The sequence below is a fragment of the Columba livia genome, chromosome 21, assembly GCF_036013475.1.
Source record: "Columba livia isolate bColLiv1 breed racing homer chromosome 21, bColLiv1.pat.W.v2, whole genome shotgun sequence".
NCBI classification, from domain to species: Eukaryota; Metazoa; Chordata; class Aves; order Columbiformes; family Columbidae; genus Columba; species Columba livia.
Genome location: NC_088622.1, coordinates 434,138 through 450,813, shown reverse-complemented (window position 1 = coordinate 450,813; position 16,676 = coordinate 434,138). Strand labels below are relative to the sequence as shown.

The 16,676-nt window shown below is 67.5% G+C and overlaps 3 protein-coding genes across 10 annotated transcripts; 1 reads left to right on the top strand and 2 right to left on the bottom strand.

Moving 5' to 3' along the window:
* The first annotated feature begins 64 nt into the window (after positions 1-64).
* On the top strand, positions 65-5,524 carry RNF207 (ring finger protein 207). 5 transcript variants are annotated; one of them, XM_065037770.1, is made up of 18 exons: positions 67-578; positions 931-1,121; positions 1,227-1,359; positions 1,438-1,582; positions 1,755-1,836; positions 1,907-1,982; positions 2,051-2,176; positions 2,293-2,339; positions 2,438-2,510; positions 2,581-2,649; positions 2,850-2,918; positions 3,012-3,133; positions 4,124-4,313; positions 4,392-4,577; positions 4,686-4,737; positions 4,814-4,908; positions 4,995-5,075; positions 5,158-5,398. In XM_065037770.1, exons 2-18 carry the CDS (start codon positions 931-933, stop codon positions 5,212-5,214), a joined length of 1,794 nt encoding a protein of 597 aa, XP_064893842.1. In that variant the 5' UTR covers positions 67-578; the 3' UTR covers positions 5,215-5,398. The 5 variants fall into 5 exon arrangements, with proteins under 5 accessions (XP_064893841.1, XP_064893839.1, XP_064893842.1 ...); XM_065037768.1 differs by having other exon boundaries at positions 70-578; positions 4,814-4,931; positions 5,158-5,524; XM_065037769.1 differs by lacking the exon at positions 4,814-4,908 and having other exon boundaries at positions 65-578; positions 2,051-2,116; positions 5,158-5,524.
* Positions 5,525-6,175: 651 nt separating this feature from the next.
* On the bottom strand, positions 6,176-9,217 carry ICMT (isoprenylcysteine carboxyl methyltransferase). Its single transcript, XM_065037820.1, has 5 exons — positions 8,958-9,217; positions 8,759-8,847; positions 8,515-8,684; positions 7,908-8,125; positions 6,176-7,452 (listed from the first exon to the last, which is right to left on the bottom strand). The coding sequence occupies exons 1-5, from the start codon at positions 9,183-9,185 to the stop codon at positions 7,270-7,272; spliced, it is 888 nt and encodes a 295-aa protein (XP_064893892.1). The 5' UTR covers positions 9,186-9,217; the 3' UTR covers positions 6,176-7,269.
* Positions 9,218-9,533: 316 nt separating this feature from the next.
* On the bottom strand, positions 9,534-15,547 carry ACOT7 (acyl-CoA thioesterase 7). Of its 4 annotated transcripts, none has more exons than XM_065037791.1 (10): positions 15,414-15,547; positions 14,566-14,683; positions 13,976-14,132; positions 13,396-13,487; positions 13,155-13,269; positions 12,707-12,721; positions 12,015-12,101; positions 11,141-11,257; positions 10,726-10,910; positions 9,534-10,128 (listed from the first exon to the last, which is right to left on the bottom strand). In XM_065037791.1, exons 1-10 carry the CDS (start codon positions 15,470-15,472, stop codon positions 10,024-10,026), a joined length of 1,050 nt encoding a protein of 349 aa, XP_064893863.1. In that variant the 5' UTR covers positions 15,473-15,547; the 3' UTR covers positions 9,534-10,023. The 4 variants fall into 4 exon arrangements, with proteins under 4 accessions (XP_064893863.1, XP_064893866.1, XP_064893865.1 ...); XM_065037794.1 differs by lacking the exon at positions 15,414-15,547 and adding an exon at positions 14,777-14,811; XM_065037793.1 differs by lacking the exon at positions 12,707-12,721.
* Between the last annotated feature and the right edge of the window lie 1,129 nt (positions 15,548-16,676).

The window sequence follows — 16,676 nt, the reverse complement described above, 5'->3', positions numbered from 1 at the left end:
GGGGCTTCAGGCTGTGGGCGGGGGCTGGGGCGGAGCTTCGGGCTGGGGCGGGGTCGGCGAGAAGTGGGCGGGGACCGGGGGGCTCGGGGCCGCTGTGCAGCGCGGGCGCACCCGGGTGCTGCGGGAGCGCGCGTCCCGGCAGCCGCTCACTGCCCTGGGGAGCAGCCCCGCACCCCCGCACCCTGCACCCTGCACCCTGCACCCCGGCTGCTGCGCGGCCCGCGAGGTCACCCCTGCACCCCGCGGTGCTGTGCTGCCCGTGGGACACACGTGTCACTGCCGCAGGGTCACCCCTGCACCCCGGCTGCTGCACCCTCCTCCTGCGGCCATCCCCACGGGCGCCCAGGTCCGTGCAGCCCGTGTCCCCACTCCCGCGGGCTGGCCCTGCTGAGCACAGCCGGCTATTTTTGGGCCGCGGCCCCCGCCCGGCAGTGCCAGGGGCCCCGCGTCACGGGGGCGGCCGGGCCCGGCGCCTCGGTGTCGGCTCCATTGCGGCCGGTGCACGGGGAGCAGCAGCGGCGCAGCCCGGCACAGCTCGGCACGGCACGGCTGAGCCCCCGGCGTGCAGACGGGGACAGGTAAAGCCTTCGGGGGATGCTCCCTCCTGGGGCCACCCATTTCTGGGCCACCCCCCACCCCTGTTCTGGGGGACGCTCTGCTGCAGGGGACACCGCACCCCCGGGTGACACCCCACCCCGGGGGATGCACCTGCTCTGGGGGACACCCCACCCCAGGGACCACCCCACCCGGCCCTGCCGCCCCATCCTGGGTGCCGGGGCACGTTCAGGGCAGCCTTGTGCCGCGCTGCTCATCACCTAAAAATAGGCAGCTCCTGGGCCCCAGCGGCGGGACACGTCCTTCCCGCGCCGGCCACGGAGCTCGCAGGGAGCGGTGCTGCGGGTGGCACGGGGGTCCCTCTCTGCCCCGCAGATGGCTGGCGGCATCTTCTCCCCGCTGGGGAGCTGCTCGGAGCTGGAGAAGGCCAACTGCCACCCGCTGGTGTGCCTGCTGTGCCATGAGCCCTACCAGCACCCCTGCCTGCTCGACTGCTACCACAACTTCTGCGCCAGCTGCCTGCGGGGCCGCGCCAGTGACGGCCGCTTGTGCTGCCCACTCTGCGGGTAAGGGACACCGTGCGCGGGGGACACCAGGGCCGGGCGTGCCGCCCCAGCAGCCCTGGGCAGGTGTCCCCACCCCTGTCCATGTCCCCGTGCACATCCCTGCAGGCACCCCTCGGTGGTGAGGGGGGGCACAGGCCTGCCCCCCGTGGACCGGCTCCTGCAGTTCCTGGTGGACAGCTCGGCCGACGGCGAGGAGGACGTGCAGTGCGCCAACTGCGACCGGTGCTGCGCCAAGGCGGTGAGGGCAGCGGGAGAGACGGGGCGGGCAGGGGACCCCCCGCCCGTGCGTGCCACCAGCCGGCCCCCTCCCACGCAGGAGCTGGACACCATGTACTTCTGCAACACCTGCGGGCAGCCCCTCTGCGCCCCATGCCGCGAGGAGACCCACCGCGCCAAGATGTTCGCCCGCCACGAGATTGTCTCCCTCTCCAAGCGCACCAAGGACATCCACAAGAAGTGCCGTGAGTCCTGCACCGTGCCGTGCCGCGCCAGGCTGCACCGTGCCGTGCCGCGCCAGGCTGCACCGGGCCGTGCCGCGCCAGGCTGCACCGTGCCGTGCCGCGCCAGGCTGCAGCGGGCTGTGCCACGCCAGGCTGCACCGGGCTGCGCTGCCCAGCACCCTGTCCCTTGCAGCGCTGCACGAGGAGCCCTACATCATGTTCTCCACCGAGAAGAAGTCCATGCTCTGCATCAACTGCTTCAGGGACATGCAGGGGTGAGCATCCCCGGCCCCACACCTGCCCCCCACCCCATCCCGCCCCGTGCCCTGATGCCCGTGCCCGCAGGGAGAGCCGAGCGCACTGCATCGACATCGAGACGGCGTACATGCAGGGCTGCCAGCGGCTGGACCAGGCGGTGATGGTGTGCAGGGGCTGGCGGGGCTGGGGGTCGCGGTGCTGCCCGCAGCGCTGCAGCTGCCCCTGCCGCAGGCCGTGAAGGAGCTGCAGACCTCCACACGCGAGGCCATCGTCCTCCTCAAGGCCATGATCGAGGAGGTGCGCAACAGTGCCAGCGAGGAGGAGGCGGCCATCAACTCCCTCTTCGGCCGCATGCAGGTCGGGGTCACTGTGCCCTGCGCCCACGGGTGCCCGCTGGGTGGGCACGGCAGAGCGGGGGTGGCAGGAGGGGACCGGGGCGGCCGCAGGACACGGGGTGGCCATGCCATTTGCAGGAGCAGCTTTCTGAGAGGAAGAAGACGCTCCTGAAAGCTGTGCAGAGGTGAGGGGCCGCAGGCCGAGCGCCCTCCCAGGGGCGTCCCCGTCCCGGGCGCGGGGTGCCCTGGGGCCGAGGCTGAGCCCCGTCCCGCTCCGCTGCAGCCAGCACGAGGAGAAGGAGAAGGCGTTCAAGGAGCAGCTCGCCCACCTGGCCTCCCTGCTGCCCACCCTGCAGGTGGGCTCTGGGCAGGGGCCGGGCTGCCGCGGCCCCCAGGGGCACCGCGGTGACAGCTGCGCACACACAGGTGCACCTGGTGACCTGCTCAGCCTTCCTGAGCTCCGCCAACAAAGCCGAGTTCCTGGACCTGGGCTACGTGAGTGGTGCTGGCGCTTGGGGGCGGCTGGTGCACCATGCTGGGGTGCTGGCTCTGGGGGGCGGCCGGTGCACCCCACCACGGTGCTGGCGCTGGGGGCCGGCTGGTGCACCCCACCGCGGTGCTGGCGCTGGGGGCCGGCTGGTGCACCCCACCGCGGTGCCGGTCACCCCTCACCGCACCTCGCCGCTGCTTTTCAGCAACTGATGGAGCGGCTGCAGCGGATCGTGAAGCTGCCGCACCGCCTGCGGCCGGCACAGACCAGCAAGGTATTGCTGAGCCCCTGCCCGCGGCGCCCGCGGGCGGCCCCGGCTGCCGGCCCTGCCCCGGCCCCACCGCGCTCACCCCCGTTTCGCCCCCAGATCAACAGCGAGTACCGGGCAGAGTTCGCCCGCTGCCTGGAGCCCCTGCTGATGCTCAGCCCCCGCCGCTCCGTGGTGGGCAGCGCCGGCGGCATCGGCCCCGGCATCGCCAGTGCAAACATGTGAGGTGCTGGGATCGCACCCAGGGCTGGGGCGCATCCTGTCACGCACGTCCCTGTGTCCTGTGCCGCACACCGTGCCGCACATCCCCCTTGGCATCCCACCATGCCGAGCTCGCCCTGCTGCTGCCCTTGAGCGTGTCACCTCGGCGCGGCCGGGGACGGCGCGGGGCACAGCTGCGCTGACGAACGACAGGCACGGGCTTCAAGTGACACTTCTGGGAAGCGGGGCTGGAGGGGTGGGCAGTGGGGTGCCCAGCGAGCCTGCACCCCGCTCCCCCCAGCCCGACCTCGCTCCCCGGGGCTCTGGCACCGGCTCCGCTCGCCCGCGCGCCCGCGGCGCCGCAGCCCCTTCGCCCGCCACTATTTTTATCAGAATTTCAGGGAAGTGCCCGGCCGTTCCTCGCCTGGGATATATTTAGGCCCATTGATGTCACGGTGGTGCTGGCCCTGCCAGGCGCTCCCGGCAGGAGAGGACAAACAGGCGCTGCCGCCCATGGGGACCGCTCCTCACCCCCGGCCGGGCTCAGCACCGCGGGGCTGAGCTCCTGGGGCTGCCGGCGCGGGCAGGGGAGCGTGGCGCTGCACGGTAGGACCGATGGCGGTGGGGCAGGACGGGGAGACCACAGGACAGGGTGAGACATGGGGGCAGCGGCACCCGCCAAGGGGCCGGGAGATGCCGGTGGTGAGAGAGCCGGCTGCATCCTTCCCTCTGGAAAAGCGCCGAGCTCGGATCCTGCCTTGTCCCCACCACGGCCAGTCACAAAGCTGTGGGCGTTGGGAGAGCCGTCCGTGGAAACGTGACTTTCGGGGCGGCATAAGGCGCCTTCGACTGACCCTGCGTGCTTGGGCGCGGGAAGGGACAAGTGGGGCTGGCGCGTCCCCAGGCAGCCCAGGGCGAGGGGCCGGGGGCTGAGCCGGCAGCGGGGCCCCCAGCACCGCGTCCCTGCCGTGGCTCGCCTGCAGCACATCGCTGTCGCCATCTCCACACAGGCTCCCAGGTGGCCAATGCTCCAAGACCCTCATGGTGCCCGGCTGCCCCCCTGTTGGCGATAAAATGTCCACCAGCCCCATGGTGCGGAAGCCAACAATGCACCGGTACATCAGCACCAAGGTCCTGCTGGCCGAGGGGCGTGAGACCCCCTTCGCCGAGCACTGCCGCAACTACGAGAACACCTACCGGGTAGGGAGCGCGGGTCAGGACGGGACGGGGGGGACGGGACGGTGCTGCTCACGTGGCGGTGGTGCCCCTGCCCTGCAGATGCTGCAGACGGAGATCCAGGGCCTGAAGGACCAGGTGCAGGAGCTGCACCGCGACCTCACCAAGCACCACTCGCTCATCAAGACTGAGATCATGAGCGAGATCCTGCAGAAGTCACTGCAGATGGACGTGCAGATTGCCGCTCACTACTCCGCCGTGGAGATGATGCGCAGCGTCTTCGAGGAGGTGCGTCCAGCAGAGCAGGGTCCCTCCGCGGCGCAGGGTCCCTCCATGGCGCAGGGTCCCTCCGTGCTGCGCCGCAGCGCGCTGCCCGGCTCCCTCTCCCTCTTCCAGGTCTGGGAGGAGACGTACCAGCGGGTGGCAAACGAACAGGAGATCTACGAAGGTACCGATGACCCCCATCCCCGAGCCCCCTGTGCCAACCCAGCAGCCGTGGCCGCAGCCCGTCCCCTCGCCCCCAGCCCAGCTCCACGACCTGCTGCAGCTGCGGCAGGAGAACAGCTGCCTGACCACCATCACCAAGCAGATCGCGCCCTACGTCCGCTCCATCGCCAAGGTGAAGGAGCGGCTGGAGCCCAGGTGAGGGGCGCGGGGGGGCTGCTGGGGCTGGGAGAGCCGGCCCTGGCTCACACCCCCCCGCAGGCTGCAGGAGCCGCGGGAGCCCAAGGAGGAACAGGCGCAGATGCTGCTCAAGATCTGCGATGGCAGCGAAGCGGCGCCAAGGTAGGAGATGGCGAGCAGCCAGAGCCGGGTTCCCCCCGCGCCCTCCCCAGCTGCATCCACTGAGGTGCCTCCCCCTCCGCAGGGACGCCCCGTCCAGCAGCACAGCGGGGGCTCCGGCCGGCCCTGGGGAGCACTGTGAGCCCGGATCCCCCGGAGACCCCTCCCCGGAAAGCACAGACTGCTGCGGGGGCCGGCAGGGAAGCGGGGCCGGGAGCAGCGCCCGCAAAGAGCTGGTGCCGTAGAACCCGAGAGCGCGGAGCCGCCCGGTGCCCAGAGCCGCGTCCCGGCTGCCGACCGCGCTGCGCCGCGAGCGAGGGCAGAAAACCGCCCGGCCCAGGGCCCTGCTGCGCAGAACGCGGCCCTAGGGTGACTTCATTAGTCTGAAAAAACACTTGTCCTTGCACCCTCCCTCTCGTGTGTTACAAGTGAAATAAAAGGGTGCGAGTGTACGTGTCCGCTTGGCTCTGCAGCTCTGGACAGAATCGGGCCCCCAGCGCCCGCCCTGCGCCTGCTGAGCTTCCGGCACGGGGCTGGCGAAAGGACGGCGTTAAGAGGGGCTGTCGGTGTCAGAAGCACCGGGAGGGCTCTGAGCGGCTGGCTCCGGAGGTCTCTCCCTCTCTCGGGCGGGAGCCAGCGCTGCCGCGCTCCCGCACACCAGCGGCGAGCTGCATTTACTGCAAAGAACAGCTGGAGAAGAACGATCCGTTTCCGCCCCCAGCTCACATCAAAGCCAAGTGACACCCACTTTGTCTGTTTGTTCCAAAGGATGCTTGGAGTTCACAGCAGAAAAAAGCTGCAAAAAATGTTGTTCAAAGTTAACTTGCCCGGGGCACGCTGGGCCGGCTACGGCAGCAGGTCACAGCCCCGCCGAGCCAGAAACACCAAAGCAGCAGTGCAGTGTCGGGCTGGCGCTCCGTGCAGAACACGCTGTGGAACACAACGCGAACCTGGCGGAGGAAGCACCGTGCATCCGTTGGGGGATGGAGAACTCACCCGTCCCGGCGGCTCCAACGCGCGTTCTGGAAACCCACCGCGAGGATTCCAGTTCCAGGGACGTCACCGGCACCTCAGCGGATCCCCAAATAACCACCAGACAGAAGTTGGCAATATCTTTTCTTGTTTTTTATAAAAGAAAAAACTAACCCAAAGCAATTTCCCTCAGTGCCCCCTTCCTGAGCCGTAGCGCAGCCCTGTCCCCGGGGAACAGCGCGGTCCCCAAGCTGACGAGCCATTCGTCTCCGTTCCAGTGAGGAAGAATAACGTAAAACTCAAGAAAACAGTGCACCTCTTTGGTATATAACGACAGAGTAAGTTATACCACAAAGCTCGAGTAGGAACCATTTCCAAAATGGTAACGTTTAAAATAGCATTAGCTAGCCAAACTTTTGTCCCACTTGGGGAATTCCCCCCGCAGCATCTCCCAGTTGTGCCGACATCCCAGGTTTTGCCCGACAATGCAGGCAAGGATCTCAAGCGCCCGGCAGGTGCGGTTCGGTCCCAGCCCAGGCCCCTGGGATCTCTGCAGGACGGAGGGGGACTGGCGGGGTAGGAAGCAGCGTGATTTGGAAGAGGGAACAGGGGTGGCGGGGTCAGCTCGGGAAGGCAGCGGCTGGACCGGCACCTCCGGCGCTGGCAGCCGGGGGAGGAGGGAGCGGGCTCGCTCTCCTGCCGCGTGTCAGAGGCGCTCGCGGTCCAGCAGCACGAGGCGAGCGGAAAGGGCTCCCTGTGGCCAGCAATGCCCGGGAGAACCTGAGCAGTGGAGCTGGAGGGCCGCGCGCCAGCTCACGGAGTCGGGCCTGGAGAGATTAAAGCCACGAGACTGGCTCGCAAGGTGGAAAAGCTTTAAAACCAAATCATGCCACAGGAACAACCCGCTGACCCGCGCCCTTCCTGTTCTCCGGAGAACCGGTCCGGAGGCGTTTCGGTATGATTCAGCTTCTGCAGGTAGGAGAGTTCGGTTCTCTTTAGGGTCACTACAGGCAAAGTTATCTGGAAGATCCCTGAATGTGCAACAAAGGACTTATCTCAAGAAGGATAAAGGAGCTTCTGATCTGCTAGTGACCTGGCAGCCGCCCAGCTCTGCCGCCCTCCGCCAGCTCCTCCTGGGCAGCCGGGAAATCCCGAGGAGCCGCTCCAGGAGCCCCGCGGCGCCTGGAGCCGCGCGTTCGCTCAGCCAGTCCGGTCTTCTCCCGCACTACAGTTCCACTTTGACTCCTTTAATAAAAGGGAGACCTGATGGCACCTTCCGTTTGTACTCCAGGTACTCTTCTCCAAAGAAGTGAATGAGCGTGATCTCCTCCTCCTCGATCCGCTCCCTGAAGAAGCGCCAGGACGCCAGCGCGTAGCCCACCACGCAGACGGGGTTGCACAGTAACACCTGCGGGCAGACGCGGCCGTTGGCGTCCCCTTCCTCCCAGACACCGCGGCCACCCGCCCCCACAGGCTAATTGCCCTTCGTTAAGGTTACCGTGAGATCTAAGTGCTCTACAAAGAAAATAAAAGATCCCAACACCTCCTGTAGAATTTCATTCCAGAGATAAATCAGCTTGTGCGGAACCAGGCCCACAGGCAGCTGCTGCCTCCTGTGGGCCCAGCTCCAGGGCCCGTGCGCGGCCGCAGCGCCCCACGTGCAGCCTTTACAGTTCCTCTCGGGAGAAATAAACCCAAACGCCAAGCACGGGAAGAGCACAACAGAGGCAGCGCTGAGCTACAGCTCAACCACAGCCGGCTGCCCGCTGCCCCTGGCCAGGGCCCTGGTCTGCATCTGTGACGGCAGCACTAAGAAAGATGCGGGTATACGACAAAAGCACCTGAGCGTATTATATACGGTACCTGTGTTCCAATGCTCCAGTAAAACCATCCCACGTAAGACGGGTGCCGGAACCACCCGTACACCCCACTCGTCACCAAAGTATGAGTATCCGATTTCTCGTTCTGAACAATGTGGTTGAAGTTGGAGCCAGCCGTGAGCATGGCCGCCTTCCTCAGGCAGTCCCCGAAGATCACCATCAGCAGCCCCACGGTGCTCAGCCAGGTGATCTGCTTCAGCTCTGCAAGTGAACGAGGACGCGTCACGACAGGTCTGCACACATCGGGCCCGCTTGGGTGAGCTTTCCCCCATCTCAAAGCGCAACAGGGTGTAAAACGCAGCCCGTGTTCCCTGCCCTGCCGTCCCACCACCAAAATACATAAAGAGTGTCCCCTGCCACGGAGCCACCGCCGATGCGGAGTCCGTACGTCCGCAGCAGCGCCCGGCTCCACAGCACAAAGGGGGCGCTACCTGCGGACCCCCAGACCAAAACCGAGAGGCTCCGAGCACAGGGCGACTAAGGGTGTGGGAGCGCGGCCCCGCGGCGGCTCGGTGGGACCACCGGTGCTCTGCCGCTGGCCGGTGTCCCGGGCGGAGCCGGCGGTGGCAGCGAGGGGCCGGGCGGCCGACCTGGGAACAGGAGCTTCTCCAGCGTGAACTCCACCCAGGAGGAGAGCGCGGCCAGGTTGTACTCGAAGCTGTGGTTGAGCAGGAAGGAGTCCAGCGAGAGGCTGCGCGGGTTGTTGATGGCGGTCACCAGGTACTCCGAGTAGTGGAAAAGGGAGAGGGAGCACATGTACCTGCGGGAGGGAGCCGCGCTGAGCCGGGCTGCGCCCCGCGCCCCCGCCCGCCCGCCCGTCCGTCCGTCCCTTACCAGCCGAAGTGGCGCCAGGCGGAGCGGCCGGCGCTGAGCAGCAGCCCGCAGCCGAACGCGAAGCCCAGGAAGCCGGCCCGGACGGCGATCTGCGACCAGAGGGGGGAGAAAACGCTGCCACGGCCCGCCGGAGCCTTCCAGCGGGCCCGGCGTCCCCCGGGGCCGCCGCCGCCCGCCACCCCCGGGGCCGCCCCCGCACCTTGTAGAGCGGCCGCGGGTACAGCAGCAGCAGCGCCGCGTTGACGGCCGCCACGTGCAGGGCCAGCGCCAGGCGGCCGCGCAGGCCCGGGGCGGCCAGCAGGGCGGGCGGGCAGCCCAGCGCCAGCGGCAGCGCCGCCACCGACGCGCCCAGCAGGAACGCGCCCAGGCTGGCGCGCGCCTCCCGGCCCAGCCGGGCCCGCCGCGGAGCCGCCGCCGCCGCCATCATGGCGGCGCCCGCCCCGCCCGCGTCGCCGGGGAAACGGCCGCGCGGCTCTCGCGAGAGCCCCGCCCCGCGCAGGCGCAGCGGCCCCGGCAGCGCCGCTCTCGCGAGACTTGCGGCGCGCAGGCGCAGCGGCCGCGGGGCGGGGACGGGGGCGGGGCGGGGCGGGGCGGAGGCGGGGCGTCCCCGCCGGCTCCGCGCTCCCGCCAGGCGGGTCAGAGCTCAGCAGGTCTCCCCCAGCTCCTGTTCCCCAGCTGAACCCCCCGGTCCCATCACACTCGTGCTCCAGCCCTGAAGCTCCTGAGCCAGAATTGCTGCTGCTTGGGAGAAAGAATAAAGAAAAAGCGACACCCGTTTTCAGCCAACGACAACAGACTTTAATTATGCCACAGGATTCCTTGAATACAATAACTTAGATGTGCACAAAGAAACTACCTAGAGATGTCAACGAGATGGTCCAAGACATTCAGTACGGTCCGGGGCGCGCCCCGCCGCCAGTGCCGTACGTGAGCTTTGGTGTGCGGTTTGAGGACATACCGGCGAGTTTAACACAGCGTCACAGACACGGGGCCTCGCGTGTCCCCCGTGCCGCCGCGCGCCCGCCCGGCTCCCGCGGGCACGAGCTTCGCTGACGGGGCTGCAAACGGGGCTCACGGGGTGAGGGGCCGGGGCTGCCCCGGAGGCTCCCGGGCGCTTAAGCCACCTAAAGCACGAGGTCTACGGCGTTCAACGGATCGGCGGCGAAGCGGCCGCGGCTGTGGCGGCAGCGGGGGCGGGCGGAGGCGCGAGGCCGGACACGACGCTGACGGGAACCCGGACGCTTGGCGGGGGCGGCGGGGGCGGGTCACTGCCGGGCAGCCTGCTGCACCTGCGCCTGCCGCTTGGCTTTCGTCTGCAGGTACCGGCCCTTCCCCTCCTCGAAGCGCCGCTTCTCGTCCTCCGTCTCGGTCTGCCGGTGACACAAAGAAAGCAAAACCGCCGGCGTCAGGTGCCGGGCGGCGCTGCCCCGCCACGCCGCGGGCTGCAGCGCGGCAGGGGGAAACGCGCCTCTCCCAGCGGCAAACAAAGCGAAGCCTGCGCTCCGTGAAACCCGTGTTTTGACAGTTCATCACAAAATACTCAGGCACGCACAAAAGCAGAGAGCAGGAGGGGACCTGCACGGGATAAAACGTTAGTAAAGAAACAGCCCCCAGTCAGCGGCACTGCACCAGCAGAGCCCTGGAAACAGGCAGGAGGGCTGCAGTGGGGATGCAGCGGGGCACACGGGCCGCGGCGGGTCCCCTCCTGTGTGCCTCAGCGCGGGCAGGACGGGAAACGGCAGAGCCCGCGCGCAGCCCATCCTCAACCGCAGCAACGAAAAACCCCAGTGCCCACATCAGCAATTCTCAAACAAGAAATCTCAAAAAACAACCCTGACGCCTGCTCTGGAAAGCCTCGCTCATGCTCTAATTTTCCTGCCAAGTAACTGGAGGGAGGAGAATCTGTTGGACAGAACATCTGGTTGCGTGTGCCCCAGGAGGAGCAGGAGCGGGGCTGGAGCTCTTACCAGCAGCTGCGGGACGGGCAGGGGCTTCCCCTCCTTGCTCAGGGAGACGTAGGTGAAGAAGGCGCTGACAGCGCGGTACCGCTCCCGGGGCTCGTCCACGAACGGGTCGGCATCCACAAAAACCTCGATTTCCATGGATTTATTGCTCGTGAAGGTCATGCGCCCCGAAATGGTGATGACGCTGCCTGCGGAGCCGAGAGAGGCCGGTGAGCAGGCGGCCCCCGCTTCTGCCCAGAGGAAGGGAGCAAGGGGTCCTGCATCTTTTATGCTTAAGCCACATCTTAAGCAGAGCTGCTCAGCACAGGAAAAGTCTAACAGGGACTAAATTGCTCTGCCAGCACATCCCGAGCACGCAGCCAGGGGAGCCGGGATGTGGCACCGCGGAGAGCCAAGTGCGCACTGCCACCCCCGGTACCTTTTTTGATCTTCTCGTGAAAGTTGATGGCGTCCACTGAGGCGGTGACAATGTTGGTCTTGCAGTGGCGGGCGGCCACAATCCCAGCGACCTCGTCCATGAGCTTCATGGTGACGCCTGGGGAGGGAGGCAGAGGATGAGATCTGGGGAAAAGCCACACAGATGGGTAAAGCCTTTGCACCGCCAAAGCTGCACCAGGGAGCTGGACTGGAGACTGGATTCCACCCGCAGGAAACCGCTGGCACCAGCACAGAGACTCCTGTGCAGAGTACCGTCAGGGTGACATCCTCACAGACCTGGGCTTAAGACTTAGGCCAGCTCTGGCTCTTCCAAATGTCTCTGAGCAAAACTCAGCCTTGGAGGGCAAGATCAGTCCCACAGACCTCCAGCTTGGGAAGAGCTCTGAGCCACATTGTTGGTTTGTTTTGTTTTGTTTTCCTTTGAAGGACACAGATGACGAACGGCATCCAGCATTGTCCCGGCCCCTGGTGAACGCGCCTGTCCCCGGGATCACGGCGCAGGCGTCCACCCTGCCCGCCCGGCACGGGCACTGCAGCCAAGAGGAGATCCCTCCAGCAAACCGCAGTGCCTGTACTCCGGGTGCTTGTAATCTGGGATTTGCAATTTAAGTGATGATTACAAAACTGCAGGATTTACAGTTCCGAGTATGTCAGTTTGGGGGGTCTTTTTTAAGCATAGAAAAAGAAGCAGCTTCTTTTTTGTCTCAGCTGAAGCGATGCCAAGCCGTGCAGACGGTGGGAAGGGGCCTGCACACCTTTAGAGGCAGAGCCTGCATCCCAAAAACACCGGGATACACAAGGTGCTCTCAAACGGCGCTCCCGCCCCAGGGAGGGACCGCAGCGGCACCGCTCACCTCCGTGCACGAAGCCCAGCAGCGTGCAGTCCGACGGCCCCACCAGGTGGATCAGGCTGGACTGGCTGTAGCCCACGGTGTGCGGCTCTGGGTGGAGAAACAGCAAAGCAAAACTCAGAGCTGCTCGGCCAGCACTGCACCCCCCCGCACGCCGCGTCTGAAACACGGAACTGTGGGGCCGGCCTGTGCAAAGCTGGGCTACGTTCAAACCAGCGTTTAAACTGGCCTCGAGAAGTCCCGAGAGCAGAGGCTGATGGGCTGCCACCTCCCTCCAGTGCCCACCCATAAATCTCATTCCAGCTCAGCTTGCTGCGTCTGTTAAAGCTTTAAAAGCCTGAAAGCAAAGGGGAGTGAACTAGACAGACCGTACGCGCTCCCTCCACCAGCCGCAGCCAAATCCCCTTGAACCTGGCGCTTTGCAGCGTCTCCCAAGACCCACACTGTCCCCCCAGGCCCCATGGCCGCCAGCCCTGGCACACACTGGTGAGATCCGACTCGCCACTAAATCCAGGCGACAGAAATCGCGCCCTCTGACTGCCAGCAGAGGAAAACCGCCCCCGGGGACAGCTGCGTTTTCCATTTGGCCAGAGATGCCAAAGGTGCTCGGTGCAGGAAAAACCAGCCGAGCCCCTGAGCGCCTGGCATCACCTCCTCGGGGGAACACCCACGTGGCAGCACCTGCAGGGCCTTACCTTTCGTCTGCCTGTCTGTGAGCAGGGAGAACAGAGGGGAAAAAAGCATTTGAACAACTTTCATCCTGCATCAGCCCTGCAGCAATCCCCATGCAGCACCTCCCCGCCTCTGCCCGAGGACGCGGCTGGTCCTGGAGGCCACCGGCCACTCGACCCTTCGGTTCACCAGCAGCGCTGCCATCACATTTCCAGAAGCCAGGGCAACGCTTTCAGTAGGAATGGGATCCCCAGAGATCCCCCAGGGAGAGCATGAACCGTACCTGCCAGCCCAGCAGGGACCACAGGTGCCACCACAGCTCCAAAATCCTCTCCCCAAACCCACTGCAGGGTTTAGGAGCACACGCTCACAGCCACAGGTGCCCAGAGACATCCAGAGCTGCCTCGGGGACAAGTCTGGCCCCCCAGCACTGCTGTGACATTCCCGTGGGCCACACACCATCCGCGTTACCTGGGTTGATGACGGGAAAGATCACGTCACCGTTTCTCTGCTTAGTTTCCAGCCGATCCAGCTTTTGCTCCTCGTAACGCTTCCTCCCCTCGTCCTCCTGCTCCTTTCTCGCATACTGGAAGGAAAGGCCGGGGACCCCAGGGTCAGCAAAGCCACCAGCACAGGGGCATGCCGACAGGGACGGGTTAGCACCTGGAGGAGGCAAGCTCTGCTATGTGGGGAGCAATGGGAGCCGTCCTACCTGGATAGGGGGAACCTCGAGCACCTTGTTCACGTTCTTCAGGGACAGTGGCACATACCACAGCGTCGCCTTGTTCGTCACCTTCTTGGCCCCTGAAGGAGAGTGGGACAGAGGGTGACTGTGCCGACGGCACGGCTGCGGCCCAGGGCCGGCCGGGTGCTGGCGGCGCTGCTGGCACAGGCAGCCCCTTCCCCGCTGGCTCCCGCCGGGCTCCAGCTCCGAGCGGATGTGACAATGCACTTTTGGCAAGGCAATCCGGCAAGGAGCTGGTTGCCACAGCAACAGCAGGAAAAGGGCCTTTTTCAGGCTGAAGGCAGCCACAGGCAGCAAATTAGGCAGGAGGAGCTAAGGGCAGGTTTTTCCTTTCTTTGCTAAAAACAATCAACGGAGCCGTAATCCCCAGGGAGCCTGCTTGGCCTCCCCTCCTGGCGCCCACCCGCCCCGCCGCTCCCAGCACTCCCAGTGAAAGGGAAGATCTCCCCTTGCCGACGCTGCCGGCTCCAGCGGGCAGAGCGTGGGGTCACCGCCATGTCACCGTTATTGCTGGAGTTTTGGGACAGAGCTACTTGTGGCCACCCACCTGTTAAAATGTTTTCGGACATGACGTTGACCTGGACCTCCACGGAGTGCCGGGAGGTGTAGGTGATCTCGGCGCTGACATTGGCCACCTCGCCGATGCACACTGGGGACAGGAAGTCCGTCCGCTCCACCCGCGCCAGCGCGGCCACGCAGGGCTCCTGGGGACAGCGAGACAGCGAGGGTAGCAGCCACGGCCACGCCGTGCAGGACCGCGGGACACCGCGCAGGATCTCCCCAGGGCTGGCCCATGCCGCGCGTGGCTCCGGCACTTCAACCTCCGCCTTATCCGCCGAAAGCCGCGCTTCCTTCCCCGCCTGTAACTGGCGCCAGGGCTGCCTCTGGCTCGCCCTGTGCAGGAGTTAACAGCAGCATAATAAAGTTTCTGGTAATGAACCACCGTTCCAGCGGGACGCTCTGGCAGCAGTCTGCAGTATGCACACAGGAGCACATGGTTCCGGTGTGGGGGGGGGGTGACGGGGGAGGCCCAGGTGGGCCCGGGGAACCCCTGCTTCCTGCAGACCCTCAGGGCACGGCGGGGGGGCTGCAGAGTGGCCAAGCCAGAGCCCGGCGGGCACTCTGACACCTACTCACCCCGGCCTGGGAGTTGCAGTGGCGGGTGCTGATGATGGCTCCCGCCTCCTCTATCATCTTCAGGATGGTTCCTCCATGGACGTTCCCCGCGACGTTGGCATCGTCGGGGCGCATGATCCTGCCGGGAGAGGGACACAGGAGCTTGCACCCCCCGCCGCAGCCCCGGGCCGGGTCCCGGTGCAGCCCACCGGGGGCACCGCTATGGCCCTACCGGATGAGCTGCTGGGCCATTTCCCCGCGGTGGTGCCGGCAGCGTCACCGGCACTGCCGGCGTGCGGCTTCCTGCTCGCGGCGGGGGAAACCGCCCAGATGACGGCCGGGGGTGGAAGGCGGCACCGCTGCCCCGTGGGGCGGCCGGCGGCTCGGCGGGGACCGCACCTGCCCGCCCACGGCGGCGAACGGCCACCGAGCGGCACGTGCCACCGCGCGCCCCGGCGGCAGCTTCTACCGGAGCGGCAAATATCCGACCGGAGGAGGCAAGGCGAGGCACGGCGGCGATGGGGCGAGGGCTGTGCGCCGGCCCACAGGGGAGCCGCGCTCCGGCCAGGCGGCCATGCGGGAAAAGGCAGGAGAACCGGGCGCGCCCCGCCCGCTCACCGGCACGGCGCTGCGCCCGGTGCAGGCAGCGATGCTGCTGCGGGCAGCGTGACCAGCGCAGGCAGCGTTGCTGGTGCCGGTGGAGTATCGGTACAGGCGGCGCTGCCGGTGACCGCAACGGCGCAGGTGGCACCGCCGGTAGCATCTCCGTTGCAGGCGGGTCCCGGCCGCAGCGCCCGCCCGCGGCCCCCCAGCCCGCCTGCTCTCCCCTCTGCTCCGCCATGGCAGCGGGCGGCGCGGCGGGGCCGTACCTGGAGACCTGGATGGCGGCCGGGCCCGGGCCCGGGCCCTCGGCCCCCGGCTCCGACATGGCGGCACCGGCGCCCCACCCGCAACGGCGCTGCGGCAGCGGCACGCCTGGCCACGCCCACCCCGGGACACGCCCCCCGTGCCTCCCCATTGGCGGGTAGCGGCTCGCCACGCCCCCGAGGCCGGCAACGGGGGCGGAGCTGCGGTGCTGCTCGGGGGCGGAGCTCCAGTGCCCAGGGGCGGAGCTCCGGTGTTGTCCGGGAGCAGTGCATGCTCCCTCGGGACACAGGTCCCTGTACCCGCTCTTACTCCCACGCCCGCTGCTCCGTGCTGTGCCCGAACTGGCCCCGCGGAGCATCAAGGCGCTGCCGGGGAGGGTCACCCCGAAACCCCTGCCATGAGCCCATAGCGGCCGGAGGACGCCCGTTACCTGCCTCGCCGGGCACATGGCTGTCGGCGGGCAGGCTCCCCGCCTTCCCCGGTGGTGGCGTCTCTCTCCAGTTGGGAAAGAGCTTCGCGGGGCGCCCGGGGTTTGCGGGACGGGCGGAGGCGGCGGCCCCGAGTAACCGGTGACGGATCGTGCCGGGCGCGGGCGGAGGTCTGGGTGGGGACAGAACAGGGCGACGCTTCTGCGAGAGGCGCTTGGGGCTCCGCGGGCAAACGGGGCGGTGAGAGCGGCCCGGGGGTCCCGGGGCTCTCGCCTGGCGTATCTCGGCGGCGGCGGGAGGCGGCGCGGGGCCCGGCGGGGACGCGGTACTGCAGCGCTCCGGTACCGGCCGTGCCGCTGTCCGCGGTGCTGAGCGCGCGAGCCGCCGCTCTCCGCGGTGCTGACGGCGGAAGTGTCGCCTCCTGCCCGCTGCCGGTGCCCAGGGAGGCCGCCGCCGCTTCCCGCGCTGCCCACGGGTCCCGCCGTCGGTTTCCGCTGGCCTACCCTCCCCGCCGCTCGTCCCGGCCCCCCCGCGACGAGAGGAGGCAGGGCAGCGCGCCCGGCATACCGTCCTGCCGGTTTTGCCGGGGCCGGCGGGCACACGTCGGGGCTGCCGGAGAAGACCAGCACCGCCGCGGTGGCGGGCGGGGGAAGGGGACACCCACGGGGCGGAGCGGGGAGGCAGCAGCTTCCCAGGACAGCGCCGGCAGCAGGGGACCGGCGGCTCCCGGTGTCCCGCGGGCCGTCCGCGGGCTGGCAAGCCCGGCTGCCCTGGCAGGGGCCGGCGGCGGCTGCCTAGGGTCCCGAGCAGCGGCAGCGGGCAGCCGCCGCGCCGTCG